Source organism: Periophthalmus magnuspinnatus, chromosome 3, assembly GCF_009829125.3.
Source record: "Periophthalmus magnuspinnatus isolate fPerMag1 chromosome 3, fPerMag1.2.pri, whole genome shotgun sequence".
NCBI classification, from domain to species: domain Eukaryota; kingdom Metazoa; phylum Chordata; class Actinopteri; order Gobiiformes; family Gobiidae; genus Periophthalmus; species Periophthalmus magnuspinnatus.
The window spans coordinates 12019213-12042893 of NC_047128.1; the positions used below are offsets into that span (position 1 = coordinate 12019213).

The following is a 23681-nucleotide window of genomic DNA, read 5'->3' on the forward strand; positions in this document are numbered from 1 at the left end:
TTTTTGTCCAATCAGCAGGGCTGTAACAAAACCCCAAATATCGTGATGTTGTATCGTCAATGGTCTCACAATAATATTGTGAGTCATCTCAATATATCGAGTTAAAAGTCTTTTTTCCTAAAACTATTGCTATGATTAGCATCATTTAAAAAAAAAACTAAACATAAAAAAAACAGGGAACTGCATAGATCTTTAGCTGTTTCAGTGCAGACTACAAGATGTAAAGTAAGATTAATTTGTGTAAAATGTTCAATGTTCATGTGTTTAGTACCCAGTCCCCATTGAACTTATTTACTGTCAAAATCTGCAGCTGCATGCAAAATAATACAACCCAAATGACAATGGCTGCGCCCACGGCAACTTCTGGAAAAAAATACGGTTATAATCATATATATTTATACATATGATATATATATTATTTATGTACCGGTTAGATCTATTGACTCAGAAACACGCTCATATAACATAATTTAAAGGGACAGTAGTAAGATTTTGACTTTAAATTCCATAAACATGTGTCCGAGCGCCCCATCTGTGTCCCCAGATACGAGGTCAATATATTCAAATCAAATATAGCTTTTATTAAGATAAGATAAGATATGCCTTTATTTATAAGATATGCATTAACTACTGTAATGCTTATTTATTCTTAATTAAAAGAAACATTGAACATAAGGGCCAAGTTGTTATAATTTGGTGTTTTAGGTGTCGACCTCACATTTCTCTGAAGCCCAACACCTGCAGTTAATAATTAATCAGTGCTAGTGCAGCCTCTGTGTGTCTGTGTTCATTTACTGAGAATGAGAAAAACTTGTTAAAATGAAAACAATTACTATTACTGGTGAATGTAGAATAATTGAAAGTGCTCTGAAACAGTAGTAAAAGTTTATTGGTACAAATCTGGCAGGTTCATATTGGTGTTACATCGGTGCTATTGTCTTTAGTTGAATCGTACGCGCCTCATTGACCCCACAGTGCTGTTCTGGCTGCCCCAGTCAGTGAAGTTATTGTAGTCGCGTTTCTCCAGGACGTAGTGAGGGCCCCTGTAGTTAGGCTCCTGGTACACCACCCACCTGCACAAAATACAAGAGGGATTTCTAAATATCTGAACTTAAAAGGCAAATCCATCCCACATTATAGTCTAATAGTATACCGGTACATTAGTGTTGTCATGATACTAGAATTTCAGACTCCATTTCGAAACTGAGGAACTGACTCAGTACTCAATACCAATTCTGATACCACAATGATAATAAATAAACACTCAATAGAATGTGATTTTCAACATTAAATAGTACTTTCTTTTACATTCCCAAGTGGCCTTATATTTGTGTAGTCCCTCAGTGGTCCAGGTAGATTCCATAGTGGTCCATAGGCGTATACTAGTCTGTGTGGTCTTATACTTGTTCTGATACAGCTCAAGGTCATTCTAAAGCTGTTCAGGAAAATTTAATTTCTGTCCTATGAATGGGACTTGTTTTAGTATTGACACCTGCTCAAATGAGCATCTAGTTTTGATACTAGTTTTAGTATCGATTAGTGTCTGATTTTTTACACTTTTGACAATCCTAGTATGAATAAATTATACGACCCATGATAATAATGAAACTAAATACTAATAAATGATTTTGTCCACCACTTGCATGTATTCATAAAGCTGAAACAATCCAGGCATATCAATAACTCCATGGGGCAAGCAAGTGGCAGACCCATCACCAAAAAAGTTACGTAATGCACCTTTTGAAAATGACAAAAAATATGGTTATGGTTTACAGTTGTTATAGACATGAACTTCTGCAAAGTGTGGGCCACTAACCTATTTATACATTTGTAGAAAACAAAAAAGTATTTAATGCTGATATTAAAATGTACAATTATTGGTAAACCAGATCACCTATTACAATTATTGCACTATGTAATTTTCCTGGAGGGGCAACCATCTGCTTGTCTCCATGGAGATATTGTTTCCATGTCTAGAATATTACACAGAATGGCATTAAAGGGCTCATATTACACTATTTTCTGACCTATGTTATAATGATTTTTCCTCATCACAAACATATCTGGAGTTGTGTTTTGTTTCATTAACACATGTTTAACACACAAATCCTGCATATTTAGGCTGAGTTCTTCTTTCAAACTGAAAACATTCTGTTCCACCTTGTGATGTCATGTGGTAATACAGGAAGCGCTCCACTGTGTTTTCATACAGCTTAGAACACTAGAATAATTTGGATAATTTCCGCACTGGAACTGCCAGTCTCTATGGAACTAAATATAAAAGTTAGCTGTTGAAAACTACTTTTTCCTGACATCACAAGGTGGAACAGAGCATTTTGAGCTTTGGAGATGTAGACAGACTAATTATAAAGGATTGCTCAAGCACGTGTGAATGAAACAAAACACAACTCCAGGTTTGTTTTTGAGGAGGTAACAACATTTTAACATGCCTTAAAGCTCACAAGAGCCAATTTTGCATAATATGGGACCTTTAAACATATCTCTCTTCATAGAGAGAAGCAGGTGTTGCAACCTGGATAAGTTTCTGTTACTTATTTAAGGTGTTAGGAGGTAGGATATTAATGAAGTAGTTACAAAGCCTGAATGATGCTTAATAAACTATTTGTCCATTATAAATGAAGTCTGTGTTCACACGTCATTAAGACTGATTAGAATGTGGTTATTATAAAGTCATTTTTATCACTCACGCTCCACCCAGCACCCTGATGGAGGCAATGCGGTTCAGGCTGTATCTGCTCATGAGGTTGGGAATGTCGTCCTGGATGTCCATCTTCTTTCCCGAGTAACCAGCACGTTCAAACAGCTGAGCGCGGGCCGGGTTTGTGTCCTGGGAAGAAGAGTTAAGGTGAGGACAAAATGGAAGAAGGTAGAAGTAAGATCGCATAAGAGATTCATATCAATGGAGTTTTACCCAGGTTACAAAAGGTCAAATACATTAATTAAAATTAATTACCGTTTAAATGCTGGCCTGAAAAAAATGGATCCTCCCAAAACCCATAATGGTTCCACCTAAAACCCATAACCTGCCATGGTGAATGCAGACATGTCATGTCATGTCTTGGTTTGAGCCCAGTCTAGTCCTGATGTAGACTGGTTTGGTCCTCTTATAATCCTGGTTTAAGTCTGTCTAGTCCAGGTTTAGTTCTGGCTTTAGGCCCTGTTTAGTCCCAAAGTATGAAAGCACCCTTAAAAAGCACACTACGTCACTTTTCTGGTAAACAGTCCGCACCTACTTTAACCATTTTAACAAATCGCAGAGAAGTGCTGATCCTTAAAAGAAGAAATTGAAAATTGTGATCTAGGCTCTTAAAAAATTCTGAGGTGCTTTGGCATATGGCCACCCCATGTAACACCTTCACACAAGCCTTCTTATTCTAGTTTCTGGTCGCTACTTTATTGTGTCTGGTTGACCATCAATGAACCTAGTTCTGACCTCCTTTGGTTCATGTTTGTTTACATTACACACACACACACATATATACAGGTGTATTCAAGTGTTTACCTGTTTGACGGAGCGTACAGAGGCGATATGGTCAGCCTGGGCGCACCATTTGTCATAACAGTTGTACTCTCCCCTGTCGGACATGTCCCACAAATACTGACGCCCACGGAAGTTCTCATGCTCGTACCCCACCCATCTGCAATATAAAGAACAATAATGATTTTAACACAAAAACTACAGGTATGAGGCATTCATGAGTTGTGTAAAGGGGACGTATTCTACAAAATATACTTTCCTGAGCATTTTACTGTTATGTTTTTTTCCTCTTCATTATCTTACTCTGAGTTGTATGCTGATTGATTCATGCATATTTGAGTAATCCTGTATTGTCCTGCATTTGATGCTTGAGTGTTCCAAAAATGTTTGTTTTCACCTACCCCCTATCCCCACCCACAGCTGTGTAGTTAAGGATCTACACACTTAAAGGGCCTATACTAGGCTAATTTCTGAAAAATGTTATAATATTGTTTCCTCATCACAAACATATCTGGAGTTGTGTTTTGTTTCATTCACACATGTTTAACACACAAATCCTGCATATTTAGGCTGAGTTCTTCTCTCAAACTGCAAACACTTGTAATGTCATTGAGTGGTTATACAGGAAGTGCTCTACTGTGTTTTTAAACTCCATATACCTTCACTAGAATAATTTGGATGATTTTAGCCCTGGAATTGGCAATCTCTACTCAACTAAAGGTAAAAGGGCCTGTTGACTTGAATACTACCGTTTCATGACATCACAAGTTGTGTGAATGAAACAAAATACAACTCCAGGTATGTTTTTGATGAGGTAACAACATTGTAACACGGCTTAAAGCTCAAGAGCCAATTTTGCGTAATATATGACTTTTTTTGCTACATTTTTGCTACTTGATGTATTCTAGCCCCATAATTACACCAATTTAAGAAGGTCAGAGTAGTGCGGTTGTGTCAAGGTATTTCACCTGTCTTACCTTCTGTCTATTTACACTGACGTAAGAATGATAGAGGTTTTTATGAGTGCAAATGCAAGACAATACGCTATGTTTGCAGATTATAGTTGTTATTGTACTGCCACATTGTGTCCTGCAGGGGGCACTATACTCACGCTCCACTCTCCACCTGCACAGAGTTGCATCTCTCGGGGAAGCTGCGGTCACTGAGACGAGAGCAGTCTGAGCTCAGGTCCAAACGACGGCCCGCGAAGTTCCTCTGCTCAAAAAGGGTCACCTGATCCAGACCAGAAGAGGAGAGGGGTCAGTTATAATTATTTATCAATATTGTATACATTGTATACTTTTGTATTGTATACATTGTATTGTATACATGTGATTAAAGGTACTGTATGTAGGATGTGTATTTGAAATTTCTTAACCTTGACCTATCTGTATCTCCAGATATTAATCTAATCTATTATGAGAATGAGACAAACTTGTGTTCTCTTTCTGCAGGTTTAGACACTAGCAACGCAAGTGCAGTTGTGACTGTTGTACTTTTTTTTACTTAAAACAGTAATATTGCAGGTTACATACAGATCCTTTCATAATAATAGTAGAATAGTAGTAGTAGTACTAGTGTATATTTTTTAAGTACAGAACTCACCCTCCCACTGGACCCGTAGAAGGCACGTTGGAGCACAGACCCCAGCTTGCTGCAGAGACAGAGTCAGTTAGTTTTCACTTTCAATCAGTTCATTCAAAGTACATTTTAAGTCTAACAAAGAGACGCAAGATATCTGCCCTATCTCTCTGTTCAGGTGGGATCCTCAGAATCATCTAAACTAAACGTATTTTTCCCTCTAGTCCAAGAAACTTCATCAATGACAGACAAACTTTGTCCGCTTAAAGCAACCTTTTCCCCTTTGTTCTTTTAACAGTATATTGATGTTAATGCTATAATGGATACTTGTAGTGCGTTCATACTTGCACAAAGACCCAATAAAAACTGGCACTAAAAAGAAACTAAACCAAGACTAGACCAGGACCAGTCTACATCAGGACTAAGCCAGGACCAACTTATGAGAAGTGTGAAGGTAGCCTTCCTCTAAGAAATGTCCCAAATAACCAGCTGGATCTGATTCTCCTCCCTGTCCACATGATTCAATGAGCGTTGAACGTTTTTGCACAGCTGTGTTAAGTATATTTATTTCCAATTAAAATTTAAAAAAACTTCATCAGTAACATATTTGACTTTGTCCAGTAAGTTGCTAACCTGCTATTAGCCAGCTGTTGGTAGTGGCTTAGCGGTTAAGGTGAGGTCCCTTGTTTCAGGGCAGAGTTTCCATGTTCTCCCCATGCAGGTTTGCTCTTACATGTTTTCCGCTATAGCTGACCATCCATTCTCTTCTACATTCTGTTTGAATTCACAAGTTTCTGGAATCAGACCATAGAGCGTGAAAAACTTCCGTCTTAACTTGGGACGGTGTATCACGGGTCTCTCAAATGTTTCTCCAAAATTTTTGTATAATTTAGAACAAAATCTATAACTTCTTTAAAATAACAGTTTAGTGCTTCAATTGTTGAGTCTGTAGAAATCCAAGCTGTTTCTAAGTCTTCTGCATTATTATTATTATTATTTTTTTCATTTTTTACGTGTAACAATCCACATGTTTTTGTAAAGTTTTGTCAAAACATGTGATTTTGGCTGTCCAGGTAAGTGATGTACTTTACTCCTGGTCTAAACTAACTCTATTCTTACCCCTGATACTCAGGCTAGATCTACACATACCTGGTTTGTTGGACTAGTCCTGGGACCTTGTTAAAGATGTTCATGTCAGCTCGTACCTGCCTCTAAAAGGGCCCTTAAATACTGCAGTAGCTCAGTGCTGGAAAACTCAAATGTGTTCTGGACTGGGCACCATTCATATGTTAAAGTCACACAGGTTTAAATGCAAACGGTGCACAAACACACAGGTACACACAGGATATGTCAAGTAGAAAGTACATGAGAGGAGTAGTAGTACTGCGGTGAGGCCGGCGCATTCATTCAGAAGGCTCAGCAGTTTAACACAATGCTCTGGGACAATGGGACATGGTTTTAACTATAGTGTAGCATCCACTGTATTTACTGCACTGGTCATGACCCCAAAGAGATAAGGGGCAAACATATAGAGTCAATACTTGAAAATAAAAGTACTGAAACTAGAAACTCATTTGGATAGGTATTAATACTGAAAAAGTCACACTGACAGGACAGAAATAAACCTTTCCTGAATAGCTTTAGAATGAGTTTGAGCATATCAGAAGTATAAGACCACACAGACCAGTATACACCTGGACAACCGAGGGATTACACAAATATAAGGCCACATGGTAATGTAAAAAAAGAACTACCATTTAATGTTGAAAATGGCATATTACTGTCTAAATTAAAAGTGTTTTTATCATCACCGTGATATAGCTTTGCCGAAAGTGTTCAACATATTACATTAAATTAACTAATCCAAGCAGGTGATTCCACTAGGCCAAGTTCACAGCTCATAGTAAGAATGTAGTTATTTTTAAGCAATAAACCTGCAATTGAACAAATACAACATATAAAAAGTTAATGCCATGCAGTGGAACATTGCAAGCAAAGCACTAACATCCCCACGGAGACAAAAGTCGTGCACCTTTTGGTTTGTCATACAGTCAACTCTCAGTTTGAGCTCATTTCAATCTGTCAAAACCACAAACAATAAAAAAAACAATACAATGTGCCATTTATCCATTGTTTAACACTGTCCTGTTATAAAGTAAAGGCCTCAATCACATGACCAGCTGTGTCAAAAGATCTGTCTGCAACAGCACTTTTATGCTCACAGCCCAATGCCCTCCAAAAGCCTCCCATTCACAACAATGCGACCCAATACAACCCAGTACAATCCAATACAAGCCAATAGGCCCCTTAGACTCCCAAAGACCCTGGATCCTTCTCTGGTGGACTTTGTATGGCTTTGAACCTGAACTTGAAATCAGCCAGGACCAGAAATTTGGGGAGTTTTCCTGGATGTTTTTCGGACACAAATGCGACCCAGGTTAGATAAGTGTGCTGTTTACAAAGGCGAGTGGTGGCTAGACATGCAGGTAGGGTAAGACTTTAGCAGTTCAGAACATTAGACTTCATAGTTTGTTTTATAAAATAGGTTTGGCGATGTCCTTCTTTTCGACTGCACTGGATAAACTAGCATATTTTTTCTCACTGATTGCGTTTTGTGTGACTGTTTCATATAATTGGGTGAAATGAAATTCTGTAGACGAGTTTTTCAAGTTGGATAATGCAAAATGGATTATACTAACAAGTAAGTTGGTATTCAGAATTGTGAGAAGCTTAAATTTGTGAATGCTGGTTAGTCATTTTCTAATACTACAAGGTCTATATGTTACAGTGTGAAATGAAAATATTTTTAAGATAGCCCAACTTCAACAGATGTCGAAAGTGATTTATAAAAGTGTATAGGCATGTGCTTATTAGTGTTGTCTACAAACATTTCAAACTTGACTTCAATACTGAGGAATAGACGCAATACTCAATACTGATTCCGATACCACAATCATAATAAAATGCTATTTCTTTAGGCTATAGATTGTGATTTTCAACATTAAATGGTAGTACTTTCTTTTATGTTCCCATGTGGCCTGTGATCTGTGTATTATATCCCTCAGTGGTCCAAGTAGGTTCCATAATGGTCCATGGGCGTATACTAGTCTATGTGGTCTTATACTTGTTCTGATACGGCTCACTATCATGGAGAGGTTTATTTCTGTCCTGTGAATGGGACTTTTTTAGTATTAGTTCTTGAAATGAGTATCTAGTTTCAATACCTGTTTTAGTATCGATTAGGTTCAAATCCTGCTGCCTTTATATTGCTGTAGTACTCTTGCACACTTTGCCCTCTCTGCTTGTATGGAAGTCCTACTGTGACAGTGTCTCAGATAGTGTTGCCATTTAAGAATCTACTCACGCTACAGCAGTGAGATTAATCGCAATTGAATGAAAATCCAATTTAAATGGACGCAATTAGTAAATCGCAAAGGCTGCACTTATTGAAGTTCCATCATTTCCTCCACAAACAACAAAATCTCCTGTCTTGTTCTGTATAAAAACTGCTAATCCTGTAGTTTAGATCTGTACAAACATGTTCTGAAGTGTGATTCTTGCATTAGTTTGTCAGATTATATTTCAGTCTTTTTGTCAATTCTTCTAGGTGTGTTTAAAATGTGAACTTCGAACAGAATCGTATTGTTAGAACATAAATCGCAAATCTAATATATTATTCTCCCTAAATCATTGAGTTCTATTTGGCGCATAATAGCCAGCTCATAAAAGACAGTTGTGGCTACAGAGATAATCTCTGAGTATGACTGTAAAGATGAGAAAATGGAATGGAAAGTTTAAAATAACAGTATAAAGGTGATTCGTTATAATCACATTTTGTAGTGTCATCAAAAGTATCAAAACTCAGATATATATAAGACCACACAGACTGGTATACGCCCATGGAACTCTATTACACAGATATAAGGCCACATGGGAATATAAAAGAAAGTACTAAAATTTAATGTTGAAAATCACATTCTATTATCTAAAGAAAGAGTGTTTTTTATTATCATATAAATAAGAATTATATTATTATCAAAATAGAGTTTGAAATGTTAGTATCATGACAACTCTACTTGTTAGTTGTATTTTTTTTTATATAGTAGGTGTGACTGAGCAGTGACAGAATGCAGAGGTGGTACCATGTGGTAACGCTGGTCCTCCTGGTCTCAGCGAGTGAAGACTTCGACTGGACCAAGAACCAGAGGACCTCCTTCTACTATGGCACTTTCCCACCTGGTGAGTACAGGAACAAAACCATATATTTAAAACCACTTCAGTGAGACGTACAAAATGACACATGTAGTAGTACAAAAGGAATCTCTTCAACACAGGACGTTAGCTTTTTTAAGTTTATAAAATGTAATGTGATGTTAAATACATCTGTTTTTTTATGATAGTATCCTCAAATTGAAAACATTGATAGGAATGAGCAATTGTAAATTTGGGAATCATAGAAGCCACTATACGGATGCAGATGTAAGAAAAGATAACTGATAAAGAGAAGTGAATGCATGTACTGAATGCAGTGCAGTGTGAGTAGGCTGGACTCAAATTGTAGAATGTTTAATATAAGTTTAATATAATTTTTAAGTGTAGGTAAATAGTCTTTGGATGTAACGTGTGCATAGGGTTCTCGTGGGGTGCGGGCAGCTCAGCCTATCAGACTGAAGGAGCCTGGAACATCGATGGGAAAGGCCTGAGCATTTGGGACGCCTTCGCTCATAAGAAAGGAACGATCTCCTCCAACGCCACTGGGGACTCGTCCTGCGAGGGATATTACAAGTTTAAGGTATCATTACAACATATCACTGAAAGCCACAGTCTGCAACTTTACAGACAAAGCATAGGCTCAAATAAAAGCATGTTTTTCGATTGCTTTTATTGCACTGAAAAAAGTTTAAAAACATACGTCCTTACTCTGAGCGGGATTTTAATTTACATGTAGATATTTTAGACCCTGTTGCAAGGGAATTTTTAAATGTTCTTAATTACATGGATTTTACCCAGCATGTGACACAGCCAACTCACAACAGAGGACACACTCTGGACTTGGTCATCACTCATGGCCTGTCTGCGAGTGTGTCCTCTGTTGTTGACCTGGCTGTGTCAGATCATTTCTGTGTGTTTTTTAATATCACTGGTTTTATTCAGCGGGAGACCTCTGTGAGAACTGTGAGGAAGCGTCATCTTACCCCTGAAGTGGCTGCTAATTTTATTCATATTTTAGAGAACACTCCTCCAATTGTTTTACCTGCCTCCTGTGATTTTATTGTTGATGATTTTAACAGCAAACTTCAATCCACTTTAGATACAGTTGCTCCTCTTAAATTAAGCAAGGCCCCCCCCAAACCTGCGGCACCATGGAAAACTGAATCAATAAAACAACTTAAACGAAACTGCAGAAGGGCAGAAAGAAAATGGAGGAAAAACAAAATCACAATTAACTTTCAAATGTACACCCAACATCTAAAAACATATAATAATGCCATCAGAAACAATAGAAACTCATATTTCTCCAAACTAATCACAAACAATAAAAACAACCCCAAAATTCTTTTCTCCACTATCGACCATCTCACTAACCCTGTTCTTAACAACTCCAAACTCCCTCCCACTGACTCCCTTTGTGAGCAGTTTGCAGACCACTTCATGGGAAAGATAAACAAAATCAGATGTGACATTTTATCTAACCAAACCACTGTTTTTAACACATCTGATTGTTTGTCTTTACCAGAGGAAACACTGGACAGCTTTGTCCTGGTTAATGCTGAGAGGCTTGATGAAGTTTTCTCCTCAGTGAGACCCACCACATGTCTTGCTGACCCCATTCCAACACGGTTCTTCAAGTCATTTTATGAATCTTTTAGAGACGAGCTTTTAAACATGATGAACTACTCTCTTCAGACAGGGGTCTTTCCCACTGCCTTTAAAGCTGCAGTGGTGAGGCCCCTGCTGAAGAAGAGCAATTTAGATTTTAATGATTTTAACAATTACAGACCAGTGTCTAACTTACCATTTTTAAGCAAAATTTTAGAAAAACTTGTTTTTACCCAGCTTAATTATTTTTTAAACACACAGAACATTCTTGAAGAATGTCAGTCTGGTTTTAGAGTAAACCACAGTACAGAGACAGCCTTGACAAAGATTTTAAATGATTTTAGACTAAATTATGATTCTAAACAGGTGACAGTGTTGGTTCTACTGGATCTAAGTGCTGCCTTTGATACAGTCGACCACACTATTCTTTTAAACAGACTCAAACACCTGGTCGGCCTCTCTGGTACTGTACACAAATGGTTTACTTCCTACCTCACAGACAGAACATTTATGGTAAGCTTAGACACCTACTCCTCTCAGGTTCATAAAATCACATGTGGTGTGCCCCAGGGTTCCATTTTAGGTCCTATACTTTTTAACCTGTACATGCTCCCTCTTGGTGATGTCATCAGGAGACATGGAATCAGCTTCCACAGCTATGCAGATGATACACAGCTTTACATCTCCATGTCTCCTGATGACACCAGCCCAGTGGATGCTCTTTTTAACTGTATTTTAGACATCAAATCCTGGATGGCAGAAAACTTCCTCCAGCTTAACCAGGACAAAACTGAGGTTTTAATCATCGGTCCTGAGGCCCAGAGAGAGAAACTTTTACCCAAATTACAGTCACAGTCTTTTAATCCATCATCACAAGTAAGAAACCTGGGCGTTATTTTTGACTCTGAGCTGACTTTTATTCCACACATTAAAAACATCACAAAAATTGGTTTTTACCATTTGAAAAACATAGCCAGAGTCCGTCCCATTCTCTCTCGGGCCAACACAGAGACGCTGATGCATGCTTTTATCACCAGTCGTATAGATTACTGTAATGCCCTGCTCTCTGGTCTTCCCAAAAAGGCGATTTCAGGTCTACAATTATTACAAAATTCAGCAGCACGTGTCCTGACTAAGACCAGGGGGCGGGACCACATTACACCGGTATTAGAATCCCTGCATTGGCTCCCTGTGTGTTTCAGGATCGATTTTAAAGTTCTTTTACTGGTTTTTAAATGTCTTAATGGTCTTGGGCCTTCTTATCTTACAGAACTGCTTTTATCCTATGAACCCTCGCGGCCCCTGCGCTCCTCCGGCAGCAGGCTCCTAGTCATTCCCAAAGTCAGGACACACACGCATGGAGAGGCCTCTTTCCAGTTTTATGGCCCCCGTCTATGGAACAGCCTGCCGGAGGACCTCAGGGCCGCAGAGAACATTCAGGTTTTTAAAAGCAGGCTCAAGACCCATCTTTTTAGCATAGCTTTTGATTAGTATTTATCATTTTAGTTTACTTCTCTATTTATTTAGTCTTATTTAGGCTGGCTAGTGTGTTTATGTTTTACTTATGTTTTATTTACTTGTTTAGTTTTGACTTATTTTATTATTTATTGATTATTTTATTATTTATTGATTATTTATTGACTTATTTATTAGGTTTGACTTATTTTATTATTTTTAATCATTTTAGATTTGCCAGTGTTTCCTCTGAGGAGCCCTCTGCACCGGGAGCTGTGGTTGGCTGTGGCTGCTGGGCCCTGGCTCGTGGGCCCTGGAGGTTTGGTCTTGACCTCATCTCTTCTCTGGGCCCTGGGCTGGTGTCCTGTGGCTGTGGGTGACCCTGTTCCTGGTGCAGATGGTTCCTCTGGTGGCGCTCTCTCATCTGGTTCATCTTTATCCAGCCTGTTCCACTTAAACATATTTTAAATGAAACTGAGGTATTTTAACATGTGTTGAGGTGGGGGGTGGGAGTGTGTGTTGGGGTGGGGGGTTGTTTGGTTATGTTTATTGATGTGTTGGGGTTGGGTTGTTGGGCTGTCGGGTGGCTGGGTGGGTTTGGTGGGTGGGACTGATTTTAATGGTTTGTAAAGCACTTTGTGTTACTTTTTTTTTTGTATGAAAAGTGCTATATAAATAAAGTTTGATTTGATTTGATTTGATTGCATCTCCACACACCTGACTCTTATTTGGCCTCCTCCTTGTTTCCATGGAAATGTTGTTCCTTTGGCAATAATCTTCCACAGTATGGCATAAAATGTGTGTATCTCCATGGAGAATGTTCCAAAGTATGATTTCAATTTTTATTTCCATGGAATTGTGAAGAATGTGCCACCTCCAAAATGTTACATACGGTACCTTTAAAGACGTAATAAATGTTTAAACCTGATTGATGGTTAATATCTCTATAGTTACTAGGTCTATCCACATAAAGCATCTGATATTAAATCCAACATTTGTCTGTCAGTTTAAGAACCTGAAAAAACTAAGGCTGGTGGGATTATACAAGATTTAATTTATAATGTTTTTGTGAGATTATTGATTCAATTTTCAAAAGTAAACACCAACTGTATCCAAATGTGTTGCAGCTCACTGAACTGTTATTTTCTTCCAGGACGACGTTGGTTTGATGAAGGACATGAAATTGAACCATTACCGTTTCTCTATCTCCTGGCCACGGATTCTACCAAACGGACTGAAAAGTATGCTCTCATTTTATATAATATCAAACAGCTAAATTACAGGTCAGATTTGTGGAAAGGCGAGCCAGCTCACAGTAAATATGAAAGTTTTCAAATCACTTTTTATGCTATACTCTGGAACATTCTAGAGATCGATATGTTTTTTTTAATGGCTGACGCTGATAATGATCGACAGAAACCGATGGTCGATAAGCTCTGCAGATATGTAGGGCCAGTTTTGATTATTTTACCCAAATGATATGATTTGGAATGACAAGCTCATCCATAAGAGGATAAGGGAGCTGTGGAGTCACATTTGGTCTTTAGGCATCTGGTTGGCCCAAACTAAATTGCGGCCTCTGAAAGAAATTTAAAGCCGATAGCCAATATGCTAAAAAGTGCAAATATCAGCCCTAGAACATACCTGGCAAAATCTACAGAGGCAAACTAGAAAAGCCAGGGCTAATGCTATTTAATATTGTGTATTTTCAGATGAACAGATCAATGAAAAAGGACTCAAATACTACGACGACCTGATCAACATGTTACTGGAGAATAAGATCACTCCTATAGTCACTCTCTACCACTGGGATCTGCCTCAGGTATCGTGTATACATCTCATTACCAGAGGTGGAGAGTACTCAGTTACATTTACTTGAGTAACTTTTTGAAGAAATTTAACTTTTCAGAGTACTTTTCTAGCAGCATACTTTTACCCCTACTTAGTAATATTTTACTGAAGTAACAGTACTCTTATTTGAGTAAAAGTTGTGGTTCCTCTCCCCACTGTGAGTAAGTCTACAAGTGAGTTGAGTAAATGGTCACACCCTTATATAGCGCTTTTCTACCTTCAAGGCACCCAAAGCACTTAACATCAATTAACCACTCACCCAATTTCACACACATAGACACCCGTATATGCAGACACTGCTGACAAGGTGGGTTAAGTGTTTTGCCTAAAGACACAAGGACAACATTCATTTGTGGGAGCTGGAATCACACCTCCAACCTGTGGGTCAGTGGATCTGACCACTTAGTGAATGATGTGTATGCTAAGAGCTGGATTTGAACCTTTGGATTAGTGGACAAAAACGCTACCGACTAAACTACTGTCGTCCTTGAGTACTTTCTTGGACCATTGCTTTGTATTTCTACTTGAGTAACATTATTCTGAAGTAATGTTATTCTTATTTGAGTACAATTTTTGGCTACTCTACCCACCTCTGCTAATTACTATGTCGAGCAATTTTAAATATGCCACTATACTAGCAGGTACTTTATATATTCATGTATGTTGTATATTATTTTGTTTGCTCAGCTGCTCCAGGAGAGGTATGGGGGATGGCAGAACAGCAGCATGATCAACTACTTCAACGACTTTGCAAATCTGTGTTTTGAGAAGTTTGGAAACAAAGTGAAGTACTGGATCACGTTCAACAATCCGTGGGTGAGTCTGGCACATAAAAACAGGGAATAACATCAGATGGTAGACCTTTGCATTTATATATCATAAGATTATATGTGTAATCCCAGGAGGAAAAGCCAGTCACAATGGAGTTGTACAACTCACTTAACCTACATATTTACATCCTGTGAGTTCACTTAGAGGCAGTGGTGGAATGTAACAAAGTAAAAGTAGTAAAGTACTGTACGTAAGTAGACATTTGAGGTATGTGCACTTTACTTAAGTAGATTTTAAAGTGGACACTGTTTACTTTTACTTCATTACATTTGAGAGCAGGTATCTGTACTTTCTACTCCACTACATTTTCTGGACTGACTGGACTGAAAAGTAAAAGTATTTTTATTATTGTTTGAGATCTGCTGAAAAGTCTGAGGGTTTATTTTTAACTTGTTCATAATTTGAGCAACCAATAATATACAAATAAAAATAAATAAATAAATAATTTCCATTAAATAAAATTCAACTCAAATCTTTATCAAAATCACAACATTGGAAGCTTTCTTAGATCTCAAACTGTGGAAAATATTTTTTTACTCTTTAAGTACATTTTTAAATGAGTATTTTAATACGTTTACACAAGTATATCTTTGCTCCGGTATATGGTACTTTTACTTAAGTAACAAAATTGAGTACTTCTTCCACCACTGCTTAAAGGTACACTATATATCTGATAGAGAATCCACCACCTGCTTTTCTCCATGTGGTGTTATTGCTTTACCTGGAATATTCCACACTATGGCATAAACATATCTATCTTGCTATTCTATTTTCTGGTCTATGTATATATAATAATGAAGTAACAGCATTATAGCATGGCTTAAAGATCATTTTGCACAATACAGGACCTTCAGGGCTACCATACAGTCAATTTTAAATATGACTGTCTTAAAGCTTTCACTAAAATGTCTTTTTATAATTCAGTTATAATTTCTGCATTCAGTCCATGTTTATATTATTTTAGAATGAACTAAAGTCTATAGCATATAGTCTGTATATGTCAACAAATATTACCCCTTTGTGTGTTAGTCCATTGCAGTGGAAGGATATGAGACTGGTGAACATGCTCCTGGTTTGAAGCTGAGAGGAATCGGCGCATATAAGGCTGCACATAATATTATCAAGGTAAAGTTTAAATGCTAGCCAAAATGTTTTGAAGGCATCCACCACTTTGCTAATGTACATTATTCAAGTTACTGAATTCAACTTATGATTGTTTCCTCCAGGCTCATGCTAAAGTCTGGCACACCTATGACACACAGTGGAGAAGTAAACAGAAAGGTATACTTTTTTTTACACTGCCTCTAGGTTTCAGATGACATCAGCACATTCTATAGGTCAATCATATTTAATATGGAGGGCAGCTCAAATGAATATAATTAAAATGCAACTTTAGTTGTATTGTCGTGAGTTATAGAGTCTAGAAATGATCAGGTTCAATATTTGTAAATTTACCTTTTGGATATTTCATGGCAAAGTACAATGTAATCCATGGAAAACTCATGTCCCTCATCTGGGAGTATGACATCATCGCAGTCTAGAATCTGAAAACCAGCAATATTTTAGAGTTTTAGATTGGATTAAAGATTAGATTTCATTACCATTGTACAAAATACAATGAAACAAGCAAAACTGCAGCAGTAAAAATGAATACATATAAAGACATTCTCACATATATACCACCAGTCAAATCTTTGGACACACCCTCTCATGCAGATTTTTTTTTTCTTATTTTTACTACTTTCTACATTTTAGATGCTCACACATCTAATATATGAAGCAAGAATTATGGAGTTATGCAGTAATGAAAAAAAGTTAAAAACTCTAGTATATATTTTTCAAAAAAGCAAACTTTGAGGATTTGAATATAAATATACACAAATATTTAGTGGTTATTTAACTTTTTGTCTTTGTTACATAATTCCATGCACATTTTACTTCATATATTTGATGTCTTTTGTGTGTATGAAATGTAGAAAGTAGTTAAAATAAAAATAATAAAAAAAAAATCAATATTAAAACATAAAAGACCCCTGGTAAGGTCTCAGAACATCTGAAAAGCCCAAATAACTACTACTATAAACTTAACATAATTCTTCATAATTCTGTTTCTAAAGACCCTTCTTACAGTGTAGTTCATACTTACCAAACTACAAATCATGTTTATTTTTCCAAATCATTCAACCTTTGTGCTTGTGCTGTTGCCATATTGCTGGTACAGGTATGGTGGGCATCTCCCTGACTGCAGACTGGGGTGAGCCTGTGGACAGCACAAACCAGAGGGACATAGAAGCAGCCGACAGGTACATGCAGTTCTCCCTGGGCTGGTTCGCTTCACCTGTGTTCTACGGAGACTACCCCCAGGTCATGAAGGAGTACATTGGTATGGCCCACGGTCTCGTGTATGGAACCTATAACAAAAAAATTAGCATTATTGAGAAGTCTCTGGCTGTAGCAAATTTCTTAACCCTCACAAATCCTAATCTTAATCAGTTTAACCACATCACTGCAAGTCATGAGTTTTCTGTTGCTTTTATTTGGTGCATGAATACAATATAGCGCACATCCGATCTCATGCCGGGACCCCAGAATAAACATGCAACATGTCCAGGACCCCACAGCCATGTGGAATTCTCATCTGTTATGATTTCAGTTTACAAGCTTTTAATCAGGTTTAACTGTATTTATGTGAGTAGTTTATAGTGTTTTTGAGCTAATTTCACTCAAATTTACTTACTTTACTTATCAATTTAAAAAGTACATTAAAGTGTCATGATTTTAAAATTGCAAGTGCTAGACAGAAATGTGATTGGTAATCTGACCACTTCCGAACACATAGCCTAGCCTCAAAACTACTCTGTGTGTGGTTGGCCAGACTATGAATCGCCACTATCACTCACTACTGTACAGTGTTGTCATAATACCAAAATTTCATATAATTCTCAATTTCAATAGTAAGTAATAAACCTGATACTCAATACCGATTTTGATACCACCTTAGAGACAATAAAATGTGATTATTTTGCAAAAACATATTTCAATTTAGTCTTTTCAGTAACGATACTTGCTCAAATGAGTATCTAGTTTCAATACTAGTTTTAGTTTATCAATTTGTATCATATTTTCCATGTTTTTAAGTGTCTTGCCCAAGGAAACAACTGCAGTATGCACAAATCAACTCCAACATTCCCAACAGAATACTGCTTGAGCCACAGCCCTCCTCAGAAATAGTGTTGTCATGATACTAAAACTTCAAACTCAATTTCTATAGTAAGGAATTTACTCAGTACTCAATTACGATTATGATAACACAATGAAGATAAAACTAGTAGTAGTAATAGTACTGTCTTTATGTTACCATGAGGTGTTATACTAGTTCTGATAAAGCTCAAAATGACACTAAAACAGTTCAGGAAAGCTTAAATGTCGTGTGATTTTTTTTTCCAGTATCGATATTTTGTTAAATGAGTGTCTTGTTTTGGTATTTGTAATATCAATTAGTACCTGATTTTTAATACTTTTGACAACCCTACTCAGAAATACTATGCCTGATTTCCATTGTGTCCCCAGGTCGTAAGAGTGGTCAGCAGGGCCTGGGACTGTCCCGCCTGCCCGTGTTCACACCCCAGGAGAAGAGTTACGTCAAAGGCACCTGTGACTTCCTGGGTGTGGGCCACTTCACCACACGCTACGTCACCCAGAGGAACCAGCCCTCCACTCTGGGGGACAGCTACTTCACCGACCGAGACCTGGCTGAGTTGGTTGACCCGGTGTGGCCCGACCCCGGCTCTGAGTGGCTCTATGCAGTGCCCTGGGGCTTCAGACGCATGCTCAACTTTATCAAGGTAATGATGTAACAAGGGTTAACAAAAGTATCAAAGATCAGATACTAATCGATACTAAAACTAGTATTGAAACTAGATAATCATTTGAGCAGGTATCAATATGAAAAAAGTCATATTCACAGGACAGAAATGAATCTTTCCTGAATAGCTTTGGAATGAGCTGTATCAGAAGTATAAGACACATAGACTAGTATACAGCCATGGACCACTATGGAACCTACCTGGACCACTGAGGGATTACAGAGATATAAGGCTACATGGAAATAGAAAAGAAAGTATTATTATTTAATGTTGAAAATCACATTCTATTGTCTAAATAAAAAGTCTGTTGTATCATCATCGTGGTATCGGAATAGGTACTGAGCAGTGAGTAAATTTTTGTAACGTAACAGCACTAGATGTTGGTGTTAAAAAATCAATCAAAATCAAAAAAATTTCATTTTATCTGCCCCTTATCTGTATTAAATATTATTGGTCAATAGAATGTTGGGATGTCATCAGCAATTCATGTTAAATTTCATATATTGCTATAGGCTTATATTCTATGGGCTGATGAAGCTAAAAAAGTCACATAGTGGGTTTCAGACGGCATCACAACATTATATAAACCAATCATATTTAGCACAAAAGGGGGCAGCTGAAATGAATACAATTAAAATGCAAACTTGTGCATTTACCTTTTGGATATTTCTTTGTACATAAAATGTTATCAACAGAGAAACAGAGAAAAGTGCCCCTCACCCAGACTTCACTACTGAGTACATGGTATATTCATAAGAAATATTTAAAAAGTCAATTCACAAATGTTGAACCTGATGATTTCGATTGCTAGACCCAAAAGTCTGCTATATTGTAATAGAAATTGACAGATCACAGGTTAGATCTATGGCGAAATGACTCAATTTGATGCCAAACAATAGCATGGAGATGTGCGTATCCCACCAGAAATGCACCTTTAAGAATTAATTTAGATTCATGACATTAAACACAATTCAATAGTATAGAAAAAGCTAATTTGAAGGAATTTTGTTTTGATTTTGGATTGATTTAAGTATTTAGTTATACAGTAATTTCAAGGTTAATGTTGGGTTGGGAGGGACATTCTGCTGTGAGTAGTCATTCAAAGTGATGAAGTTTAGGAACAGAGTATTTTTTTAAAGTTAGGAAACAGGTTAAGATTATGGCTAAGGTTAGGATTTGGTTAAATTTAGGAACAGGATTATGTTAATGTGAGGAAAATGGTTAAGGTTAGGAAAATGTTTTGGGTAAGTTAACATCCTAGCAGAAGCAATTTTACCACCTACAACTTTATCTCAACATAAAATAAACACAATTTAGGCCTGTTCGTAGCAACAGAAGCTAACATGTTAGCATGGCAACCAGAGCTACCTGATCATTTCTGTCCCTCTGAACCCGACTATTAGCACACACCTCATTTCAAGCCCCGACTACATGCCTGTATTAATTTCCTCTTCCTCCTCAGAGTCAGTATGGAAACCCCATGGTCTATGTGACAGAGAATGGAGTGTCAGAGAAGATCATGTGCACTGACCTGTGTGACCACTGGAGGATTCACTACTACAAAGACTACATCAACGAGATGCTTAAAGGTCCACTGTTCATCTCATGTCCAAAACTGGAGACCTTTACTGAAGCATTTTACACAAGAACATTTTGTAAATCATAAACCATAGTTGTTGTTAAAAAAGACACATTTGAGCAGTAGTGTGGACCACATCTGAAAGCAGTAGTAGTGCCAACATAATAATAAGATGAAGCATTATTAAAGGAACTGTAGTTATTTAACTTCATAACTCAATTTGAATAGGAAATTAAATGCTGACTACATTTTTCCATTTAAATACCTTTTTTGTTACACAAATGTATATATATTTAAAATACACTACAAGTCAAAGTTTGGACACACCCTTTCATTCAATGTTTTTATTATTTATTTTTACTACTTTATACATTATAGCACGGTTAAGATATTGTTGAAGCGTTATTAGGCTATTGAGGCTCAAGAGTTAAGAACCTGGGACTAAGACATCATGGTGACCCTACATACCACTACCCATCTCGTACACTAGCCTGCATGACAATGTACAAACTGAGTAAAGGTATAAGTAAAGACTTTTATAACAAAATGCATACAGAAAAGCTCAAATATATGAAGTAAGATATATGGAGTTGTAATGCTAATGTAGCAAGAAAAACTATTTTTGACAAAGCAAATGCAGATACTCGAGGATTTGAATATAAAAAATATATTTAGTGAGCTATTTAACTTTTGTCTTTCTACATAACTCCATACACCTTACTTCATATATTTGATGTCTTCTGTATGTATATAAAATGTAGAAAGTAGTACAAATAAATACAGAAAAAAAACAGAATGAGTGTGTCCAAACTTTTGACTGATAGATCGTCTTAAAATGAAACAGTGTAAACCCTCATTCGTGGTTAAATGTAGAGTTTACACCATTTTCAATTAGATGTAAAATTAATGATAATATATAGATACATAGATACAGTCAACCATTCATTGTCTTTGAGTGCATCCCCATTATGTCTATCTATTTTAATCTACCTTTGATAACTTCTCTCCTTTTCTTAGCTGTTAAAGATGGCGTAAATGTGAAAGGGTACACCGCCTGGTCACTCCTGGATAACTTTGAGTGGGATGAGGGTTATTCTGAGCGTTTTGGACTTTTTTATGTCGACTTCAGCAGCAAAAATAAGCCGCGGTATCCCAAAGCCTCTGTCCAGTACTACAAACGTATCATCAGCTCTAATGGCTTTCCCAACCAGAGAGAGGTAACTCACACTCAAATACAGATTTCACTTCATTAAATCCATGTTCAAGAATATTCTGAATAATCCATGGACAATTCTTCAGGTAGAGAGCTGGAAGAGGAAATCTAAAGAGATGTGTTCCACCAGTAATCAGTTATTGGCTGCAGGTTTGTACTGTTCATCGTTATTTATTTATCGGTGTCACTGGTGGAAGTACTCAATTTTGTTACGTAAGCAAAAGTACATACTATATTGTGGCAAAAAAAAATAAGTAAAAGTATCACGTAAAAAATCTAGTTAAATTAAAGTATTAAAGTATCTGTTTAAAAATCTACTTAAAAAGTAAAAGTATTTTGCATAGATTTTGAGGTCTTATGAAGCTTCAAATATAGTGATTTTGATAAAGATTTGTGCTGAATTTTGTTCAGCAGAAACAATTGGAAACATTTTTTTTTCTAGCTGTTTTTATTTGCATATTTTTGTTTGCATGTTAAAAATAAACCCTCAGCCTTTTCAGCAGGTCTCAGACAATAAGAAATACTTTACTTTTGAGTCCTGTAGTGGAGTAGAAAGTACAGATACCTGTTCTCAAATGTAATGAAGTAAAAGTAAAAGATGTCCTCATTAAAATCTATTTAGGTAAAGTAGAGATACCACAAATTTGTACTTTACTACTTTTACTTTGTTACATTCCACCACTGATAGGTGCAGCTCCCTAAATTTGATGATGTCATAAAATTAGATGGTCTATGTAACTTTATGGAACATTCACAGTATTTGAATGAAATAACCAAACTGAACAAATGTTGAACATTATCATTATTTGTTAATATTTCATAGGGAATGTCACCATAAAGTTGCTATATTAATCTTATGACCTAAAGTCCTTTAAAATGACAACAATCACATGTTTGTAAATGGTAATTTTATATAGCGCTTTTCCACTTTCAAGGCTCAAAGTGCTTTACAAGAAACCACTCACCCATCCATACACGCATTCATACACCAGTGCATGCAGACACTGGGGGTGAAATGGGTAAAGCATTTTGCCAATGACTGTATTCATCTGTGTGTGCTGGAATCACACCGCCAGCCTATGGGGCAGTGGATTTCAATTCAGTTTTCTTACTGCTGTGTCTCTTTCTCCTCCTGTTTTCAGACCCTTTGATTGGCCATATGGAGCTGGTGACAGAGATAGTCGTCCCCACAGTGTGCACCCTCTGCATTCTCCTCAGTGCTGTTCTCCTCATGTTCCTGCTGCGGAGACGTTTTTAAAAAAAAAAAATGTCTTCAAAAAACACAGGAACTATGTATTTAACCAGTCAAAAAGGTTTACAATACTTTAGACCAGTGGCTCTAGGTCTAAGAGGGGACTACATCATTTCCACTGTAGTTCTAAATAAGAAAGTATCCAAAGGAGGACTGTCCAAGCTGTCCAAGTACCAGCAGCAGGAGCTTGTGTACCACAGTTTGAGACACCCTGCTTTAGACTACTTCAGAAATAGCAGAGTTTTACATTGTATTGCATTGTATATAAATGATTTGAACTTACCCGGGTGAGCTTCTTGTAATGTGATTCTGCTTGATAATAAGGTGATTATTTTCAAGTTAAAATCTTTCTCAGGCTTGGTAGGCTAGGCTATTTGATTAACCTCACTTGTCTCACTGTAATTTGTGTCTTGTTTGTACACCAGAAAAAGAATGAGTGATATTAAAGTTGTTACTTAAATAACTAATAAAGTGTACCTTAAAACAATAGTCTTGCCTCTCAAATATAATGCCGTCATTGATTTACCTTCAAAGTCAAAGCTCTGCGTTGTTGTTAATGTGTTTAAAAAGTCTGTCTTTCTTCTTTAGTATGACATATAACTTTATATTACACTTTTAGTACTAATATAAATTTTGTTTTTGCACCATTATCTTATTATAGAAACATTTTGTACATATTTGAAAGCAATATATCAAAGAAGAGTCTTATTTTGAAAATAAATTGTTCACTTCCT

The 23681-nt window shown here is 36.9% G+C and overlaps 2 protein-coding genes across 3 annotated transcripts; one reads left to right on the plus strand and one right to left on the minus strand.

Annotated features, from left to right (window-relative positions):
• Positions 1–871: 871 nt before the first annotated feature.
• Positions 872–6319, minus strand: crybgx (crystallin beta gamma X). The gene is made up of 6 exons (XM_033988802.2): positions 6230–6319; positions 5105–5153; positions 4611–4732; positions 3524–3659; positions 2709–2848; positions 872–1073 (listed from the first exon to the last, which is right to left on the minus strand). The coding sequence occupies exons 1-6, from the start codon at positions 6271–6273 to the stop codon at positions 941–943; spliced, it is 624 nt and encodes a 207-aa protein (XP_033844693.1). The 5' UTR covers positions 6274–6319; the 3' UTR covers positions 872–940.
• A 1052-nt stretch (positions 6320–7371) lies between these two features.
• lctla (lactase-like a) lies at positions 7372–23366 on the plus strand. Of its 2 annotated transcripts, none has more exons than XM_055230274.1 (14): positions 7372–7517; positions 9184–9319; positions 9712–9872; positions 13509–13596; positions 14068–14177; positions 14894–15022; positions 16067–16162; positions 16264–16318; positions 17259–17420; positions 18608–18882; positions 20366–20492; positions 21500–21699; positions 21782–21845; positions 22838–23366. In XM_055230274.1, exons 2-14 carry the CDS (start codon positions 9208–9210, stop codon positions 22951–22953), a joined length of 1695 nt encoding a protein of 564 aa, XP_055086249.1. In that variant the 5' UTR covers positions 7372–7517; positions 9184–9207; the 3' UTR covers positions 22954–23366. The 2 variants fall into 2 exon arrangements, with proteins under 2 accessions (XP_055086249.1, XP_055086253.1); XM_055230278.1 differs by lacking the exon at positions 7372–7517 and adding an exon at positions 7595–7781.
• The last annotated feature ends 315 nt before the right edge of the window (positions 23367–23681 follow it).